The 8,587-nt window shown below is 38.0% G+C and overlaps 1 protein-coding gene across 1 annotated transcript; it reads right to left on the bottom strand.

The window, feature by feature from the left end:
* Positions 1 to 4,024: 4,024 nt before the first annotated feature.
* On the bottom strand, positions 4,025 to 4,951 carry LOC133081839 (heterogeneous nuclear ribonucleoprotein D-like). Its single transcript, XM_061178176.1, has one exon. It carries the CDS (start codon positions 4,928 to 4,930, stop codon positions 4,025 to 4,027), a length of 906 nt encoding a protein of 301 aa, XP_061034159.1. The 5' UTR covers positions 4,931 to 4,951.
* Positions 4,952 to 8,587: the final 3,636 nt, after the last annotated feature.

Below are 8,587 nucleotides of genomic sequence, written 5' to 3'. Positions count from 1 at the left end.
TGAGGATCTTTGGGGTATATATGAAGTAAAAACTGACTGATTCACGTGAATATTAACCCTATAGTCATAAAGCCCTAGAGTTGAATGAGCTCTTCATATGACACTTATCACAGAATTAAGAATCTGAAGGTTAAAAGGTTTCTGCCATAAACTGAATGTGTTCCCCCTCAAATTCATTTGTTGAGACCTAATCCCCAGTGTTGATGGAATTTGAAGGTGGGGTCTTTGGGGGGTGATTAGATCATGAGGGCAGAGCCCTCAGGAGTGGCATTACTACCTTTATAAAAGAGACCTTAGAAAGATCCCTTAACCCTTCTGCCACGTGAGGACAGTGACAAGATAGCCAGCTTTGAACCAGGAAGCCAGTGCCGGACACCAAATCTGCCAGCATCTTGATCTTGGACTTCTATTTAGTTATCTCCATGGGATTCATCATTAGAATCCAAGTGAGGAGCTTTACAGAATAGATTCCTGGCTCCAAACCAGACCTACTGAATAAAGTTTTCCAGGAGTTATAGAGTGCAGGAATTTTTTTCCAGTGCCTTCTAAGGAATTCTTATGACAAGCCAGGTTTGAGAACCATGGATTTAGACCAAAGACAATAGAGTTTTATCTCTAAGTATATTCAGAAATGGGGATTCCACTAAGTTCATAGATAATATGTATTTGGAATTAGTTACACTGTCATGACATAATTTTAAATGTCTTTTTCCTGAAAAACGAAACTATAGACTCCAGCTTGACTCACCTCAGAAACTGCATCTAGCTTTGCTCGCTTTTCTTTAGGAGCTACTCAAAATGTTAAAGGGTTGTGTTTAATTATCCCTCAGGCAGATTTTCTCTATAATAACCCAGTCCCCTTAAAAATTTTTCTTATAAGTCCTATTTTCTCACTCTTTAACAGCTTTTGCTCTTCTCAAAAATCTAGTTTCCTCAAATATGGAGATGTAAACACCAGTAGCATACAAACTCTGAGAAGAATAAAGTTGACTAATAACTAGTCTTACTAGAATATCCATTTCTAATGTCAGGAATTTAAACTTGGCTGTTTCAATTTGGGTCAGCCATTAGGGCTTATAATTATTACTACATAAGCATTTCTACAGTCAATCCAGACCTAATTAAAATATGACTTAGCCATTATCCTAAGAACCATAACAAACTCTTGAACTGGGACTTTCACATCTTATTTTTTTTTAAGATAGCATCTAAATACATACATATACATAAACACATGCATAGCCGTCTGAGGGTTAATTGGACCACTGTGATCAGAAATAGTTGATTTGACATAACTCTGACAACATTGCATAACCTAATTTCTAACAACTAAATTAACATCCTTGAACTAAGCATAAGACCCCCACATGAAAAATAATGAATTTAAGCTAATTTGCTGAACTTATATATATAATATGCTGAAATCTGAACCAATCCCTACTTTTTTTCTACTGAATTTTTTAACCTTAATCAACAAATGAACCAGCTGGAACTAGAAAAAATAAATTATATAATTTCTAAAACTGAAATATCAAAACATCTGCTACACTGATTCTGAATTGGCTGAAACTTTATTTAGTTTAATGCCTTAGTTCAAAAAGCCAAATGTGGATATAGCTATATTTTGTCTGGCTCAATAGACAAGTTAATTCTCAGTGGGACCAGGAACAAAAACTCTTAATCAAAATCACCTAGCTTCGTCAAGTTAACTCTGGTAAATTAAAGCCGATTCCTCCTAAATACTTTCTGTTGGAGGAATCTGTACGTTTGTCCTTGGTCTTGAATACATACATACAGACAGATTCATGATTTCAACTATTGCATAATACCATTTAGTTTTGTGAATTTTCTTATTAGCCTACCTGGGGATTCTCTTTTACTTTGTGGCGACACAGCATACCTATTTTTATAGAGTTTTCTAAAACGAAAACATTATGTGGAACAATATTTAAATTAACTCAGTTGATTGATCTGGTATTTTCAAACTGCAGTTTGAAACTGCAATATATACTGTAGTACCAAAGGGCAATAAGCATCAAAATCTCCATTGCAAGCCTATTCTGGAGAGTGTGTGTGTGTGTGTGTGTGTGTGTGTATGACACCTGATTTCTGTACAGTTATTTCAACTTTTCAAAACAGTTTCACATCTATTATTCCATTTAATCTCCACATTTTTAACAAAGTGTATTTACATATTATATATTTAAAATTCCTCCACCATCAAAGCAATACAACTTGCTCAGATATTTAAATAATAAACATTTCCTACTAAAAATGAAAATAATTACCTCATGTTTTCTTTATGTTGCCTCCTCCTGTTTCTTTCTCTTATTCATAATAGTGTATCTGCTTCTCAGTTTTGCTCCTGTGTCATTATTCAATATTTGTTTTTAAGTTCCTACTCTGTGCAAGAGCTATAGTTTGCTATCAAGCTATCTAGCTTGCTAGATGCTAAGGAGAATACAGAAGAGAGTGCAATATATTTGGCATCAGGATATTTGTATTCTAATAAGGAGAGTAGATACATATGATTCTTTCTAAGTAAAATTGACTTCCTCCTCACATTTTAAATTTAGTCCCACCAGAATCTTGGTTTCATGTCTGTCTTTCCTTCTCGACAATGAGTTACCTGAAGGCAGAGATTGAGTCTCATTGATTTTCGAATCCTAGCATGGAGCTCAGTGTTAGGCATGTATATTTGCTGTTTCATGTAACTCCCTGTTTCAAATCCTTTAATTTCTCCTTATTGACTTAAAGATAGAATTCAACCTCTTAGCATGTAATGTAGGCCCTTTGTAATTTAGGTCTGCACTATCCTATATGATAGCCACTAGCCACATGTATTGAGCACTTGAAATGTAGCTAGTCTGAACTGAGATGTGCTGTAAAAGTAAAATACACACTAGATTTCAATGTCTTAGTACCAAAGCAATGACGTAAAAGGTCTCATGAATAGTTATCTTGATTATATCTTGAAATGAAATTTTGTTTATATTAAATACAGTTTATTATTAAAATGAATTTCATCTTTTTTTGCTTTTAAAAAATGTGATTAGAAAATTTTAAATTACATATGTGGCTTGCATGAGATTCTGGCAGACATGCTCAAGCCCCCTGCCCACCTCCTGTTCCTTATTTTCCACATGCACTTTGTTTCCGCCCTTAAAAACTTTCTTTGCTCTCTTCCAAAAGTGTGTGCTCAATTCCTGCTTCGATTCCTTTGCATGTCTGCTTGGTATTCTCTCTCTTCTTAGCATAGTCCATTGGCAAAGGCCTATCTACTGCACTCCACCTTGGACCACTCCCTCTCAAGACCTGTTTTAGATGCCCTGTGTCTGTAATACCACATCATCCTTCACAAAGCCTTATTTAGGACTTACCACACTATATTGTGTTTCCTGGTTTACTTCTGCCTCTTTTAACGCTGGGGCTGATTCTCTCTGAATCTCCTGCTTTGAATATACTTTCTGGCTTAGAATAACTTTTAATGTTTGTTGAATGAAAGAAGGACCTGGTTGAATAGCAAATCTAAAGGGAAACTTTAAGGTCTGAATGTGGATGATAGCTCTAACCCAAAACCACCACCCTAGACCAAAAAACAAACAAAAAAAAGGACCCCAAATTCCCCCACTCCTCTCACCGAAAAAAACAAAACAAACAAAATACCAACACGGAACAGAAGCCACTATAGAGCTGCATATAAAACTAGTAAACATTTATTTTTTGAGAAAACATTAACTTTCATAAAATAAAAGTCTCAAATCCTTGTGTTATCTTCTTGTTGCTCCAATGTCAAAAGGTTATGGAAAATAAAAACTGATTCTTATAAACAGCTGGAAACAGTTTCTAAAGTTAGCGACAACGTCCTACTAAACAGTCATTCAGTCATTTCTTATTTCAGTAACGTAACTTTTTCATTCGAGGATAGAGTGGCTCTGCGGTGGCTTCATTCTTCGCCTTCAGAAAAGCTGGTAAATCCTTGGTAGGCAGTACCAAAGGGAGCCGCTTCGTTTACTTTCACATTTTAATTAGTAAATGCAGTTCCACATCCATGGATCCCATAGTTATGGCCAAGAAAATAATGTCCACCATAGGTATTAAAAATTGGCTGATTATTGTAGGCATTATAGAAATTGCCATACATTTGATCACAAAAATTAAACCCTTCATTACAGGCTGAGAAGGGAACAGGCATAAAAACAGTAGAAAGGCTTCTGCCACCGCCGCCTCCAGCCGCCCCGCAAACATTTGGGTCTGCGCCAAAAGCATTTGGGTTTGCTCCGCAAGCACTTGGGTTTGCCCCGCAAGCACTTGGGTTTGCCCCGCAAGCACTTGGGTTTGCCCCGCAAACACTTGGGTTTGCCTGGGAGCTTATTCCTCCCCAGCTGTTGCCCAGCCTGGCAAATGGAACATTTCTTCTTCTGCTTTGTGGCTTCAAATATTCTTTCGGGTGTGCAATTTTTATTTCACACCACCCAGAGTCAATCTGATGGTACCTGGCTTCTAACAGCTTTTTCACTGGTTTTCCATCAGTATATGTGATAAAACAGAAAGCTCGTCTTTTGTTTGTTCCTGGAGACACTGGAAGATCAATATTCTCAATCACACCAAATGCCCCAAAATACTCTCTGATTTTTTCTTCAGACAGTTGAGGATTCAACCCCCCGACAAAAACTCTTCTTGGCGGAGGTTTAAGTTCTATGGCTTTAGCCCTTTTAAGATCGATTGTTCTGCCATCCAGTTTGTGCTCTTTGACTTGGAGCACCTTTTCAACGGCGGCACTATCTTTAAAAAGCACAAATCCAAACCCCCTGGAAACACCACTGTCTGGATAGGTTTTAATAGTAAAATCGATCATCTCGCCAAATTGGGTCAAGTATTCAAGAAGCGCTTGCTTACTGGTATCGCGGGGTATTCCCCCGATGAACATTTTTCTGGCGTCACAGTGATCCTTGGTGACTTGGATTAGGAGTCCCTCAGGGAGCTGTTGTCTGTTGTCCATTTTGCTCATCTCAAAGCTGATGGCGTCCACCGAAGAGAGGCTGGCAGCGGGGCGGTGTAGTCGGCGGTAAGCTGGCTGGCTCAGGCTCAACTGACAGAGAAGGGGAATATGGGAAGTGGCTGGCGAGGTGACGCGAGAAGTACGTGGTGACGTAGGACCACGAGAGCGAGCGGTTTGAATTTTAAAAGGAGCCGTAAAGACAGTGCTTGGCGGTAAACGAGCCGTGTTTGCCCCGCAGAAGTTGGCTTACTTCCAGGGTCCGATGTTTCTGCCCTTAAGACAAAAATAATAGCCCAACAAAATGAAAGTTTGTCACGAACCGCAGCCACTCCTCAACTTGTTCTCTTCAGATCGCGTCTCCTTTAAGTTTTGTTACAACTCGTTAGTTCTTTCAAGATGGAGCCTTTTGTTCATTGCTGTCCTTTTCCGTCCTTTTGGTATCCGTGTCAGTATTTGGGGGCAGGGATGGGAAAGGAGTTGAGGCGGGTAGACTGGAAAGCAGACTATAGGGAAAGCACAATGCCTGTTGGTTACGCTGAAGGGACCTAAAAATCACATTAAAAAAAAAGTCACAGCTTCGTTGAGATGTAATTTACATACCATCCAATTCGCCCTTCTAACGTTTTTAGTATATTTACGGAGTTGTATGATCATTACCACTATCTAATTTTAGAAACTATTTATACCCCGAAAAGAAATTCTGTACCCCATTAATTAGTCACTCCTCATTTTCCCCTCAACCCTCCCAAATCATACAATCTGTGGCCCTTTAGGTCTGGTTTCTTTCACTTAGCCCAGTGTTTTGAAGGGTCATCCATGTTGTGGCATGTTTCAGTATTTCATTATTTTTTTCAAGGCTGAATAATATTCCATTGTATGGATAGACATTTTGTTTATGTGTTTCTCTAGAATAATATTTGAAAGCATTTCTATTGTTATATTATTCCATATCTGCATCATAGTTAAAATAAGTATAAGGGGTTTTCTGTCAGTCATTTGCATTTCTGATTTCTGGCATGGTCAGTCAGTATAGATAGGATTTGTCACAATTATCTAGATTATTGAGGTGGTATTTAATATTAGCTTAACCCTTCCTTCCATTTGATGACAAAAACTCAAATTTTTGAACGCCTTAGTTTGGCTACTTTCTTCCTTGGTCATTGCCTTATCCAACATAATCCAGCAATTTGTGTTTGTCTTCTTCCTTCAAATATTAGATTTTTTGAGGGGAGGGTTTTTTAATTCTTCCACAGCACCACCCCACAGATTCTGTCTCTACATACTTGCACTCAGTGAATTTCTGCAATTACTCATTTAAAAAAAATATCCTATTGTTAATAATAATACCTGCTTATTTCTCTCTGCAAATATGTGTACTTGCTATCATTTGGAGATTAGAGAAAGGGAACTGTATTTTAAAAACTCCCTCTATGAAATTAAACCATAGGGAAAATGAATTTCACAGCAAAGGTAAAGTTAAAAACTCTAGGGAAAAAAATCCCTGGCTCACATTTTAATTATAAACTATTTGAGGCCCCATCTGCTCCCACATCTCTGATGTTATTCCACATACCTGTGCCTTTGTTCATTCTGAACATTCTTCCTCAAATGCCTTTGTTTTCTCCTCTGCCAACCACCCCAACCTCATTCTGTCTGCCTAACCTTTATAGCTTCCTCTAAGAGCCTCCCCTCTGTGAACCTATTATACCCTTTTTATACATTTGTATCAAGATGTATATATATGTGTCTGTCAGTTAGCTTCTCATGGACAGACATGGTGCCATACTTAACCTAAAGGTTTCAACACAAAGCATAATACATATAATACCTGGCACATTTTTTTTTAAAGGAACTCACTAAATGCTTGTTGAAATAAACTAAGCATTGGAGTTCTGTGGGCCACATTTTTGAAAATCCTTGGTCTAACTGGCCTCTGAGAGGATGAACCTGTTGCAGATTACTTCCTGAATGCTGATCTGCCACCGTTTTGGAGATCTGACCTATCTTCTTATGGAAGAGGCTGCAATATTGAAATTTTCTTATTTTGGGATCATTTGTAAACCAACTGAGAAAACCACAAAGAAGCCAGAGCTCCCTTTAGCTCCTGCTTTCCCTAGAATGAGACTCTTAGGGGCATTATACCCTCTGTATTTCTAAACGAATGAGGCACCTTGATGGCTAGCTATTTACCTGTGGCTCTTTTTCTAATTAAGCCATGGCTGATGTCATAGTTTTGACCCCTGTGTGGGCTGGTTAGCTTTATTCAATTACATGGCTACAGGCTGCACTCATGGCCCTAGTCCTTGCCCTTGCAAACGAATGTTCCTGGTCACAAGGGGCTGCTGGGTCAGAGCACATCAATGAATCGGTGAAAAGACAGTCCTCACTTCTGGATACACAATTCAAAGCCTTTAACCTACTGATCTTGGGTCAGTAGTGTCATACTGGTACACGAAAGACAACACATGATTACTGTAATTACTTCTGAGGCAGTAAAATGGAACATTTTAAAAAAGATTGTGTCTACTCCTTGTCCCCTAATGAAAATAATTATGCTCACTGAGGTACTGTCCTCCCACACACATGCTCTGTGATCTTTAGCTGTCTAAAATGTTTTAAAATGACTCCTTTCCATTGTAATGTCTAAAGAAATTAAAATTTGTACTGTTTAGCTTTAGTTTTTCATGGCAACGGTGCCACACAACTTAACATATTTTCGGTATTGAATTATTGTCATCAGATTCCTAATGTTAACTTTCCTTATGAGCAGTACAGTAACAATAATTCTGACTATCAATTTATTCTTATTCCACATTAAATTAAAATACACATATATTGGAGAATTGAAGGAACTGGAGAGTTCTTTAAGAAATGAATAATTGAATGAATGAATGTTAGGCACCCAGACAGTTATCAAAGGTATTTTACAAAAGTGGACTGCTTGTAAAAACAAACCCCATAACTCAAAGAACAAGTGGCACAGAAGCTAGGGATATAAAGTCAGGAATTGCTGCTTTTGGGGGTAGGGGGACCAAGTGCTATAATACATGCAGGCTGTCATATTTTTTGTATTTTAGGGAACATGGGATGCCTGACCTGGGTTTGTTTTACTGTGATCTAGACCATGCCTGCTGTATTTATAGCTCTTAATTTGATTGTCCCTTGGACGTTAGTATCTTATTTATAATTGTTGGAGAATGGGGGAGAAAGTGAAGGATGACATATGCCTTTAGAATTAATCTGCCTCTCTTATCATGGGACTCAACGTTGGCAGAAGGATGCTGTGGGACCCATAAATCAGGAAGGTAACCTGGATGTATCCTGATTTGATATGCTGGCATAGACCTGTCTCTGTGATAATATATTCTTTAATGCTCTGTTGAACCTGTTCTCTTTAGTGAAATGAAAATGCATGTGTTTGACATACTTGGTCTAGTTAGTTGTTTGATAAAGTGAGATTTCCCTTACTCTTTTTCCTCTTCATTTTCCACAGAAACTGCCAGTGCCCATTACTTAAATTGAGAGCGCTAGCAGATAGTTTGAAAAATGATCATTTAGGAAATACTGTTCTCTGCTAACTTTGAG

Source organism: Eubalaena glacialis, chromosome X (assembly GCF_028564815.1).
Source record: "Eubalaena glacialis isolate mEubGla1 chromosome X, mEubGla1.1.hap2.+ XY, whole genome shotgun sequence".
In the NCBI taxonomy this organism is placed as follows: domain Eukaryota; kingdom Metazoa; phylum Chordata; class Mammalia; order Artiodactyla; family Balaenidae; genus Eubalaena; species Eubalaena glacialis.
The sequence above is the reverse complement of the archived record's forward strand: the minus strand, read 5'-3'. Positions and strand labels throughout refer to the sequence as shown.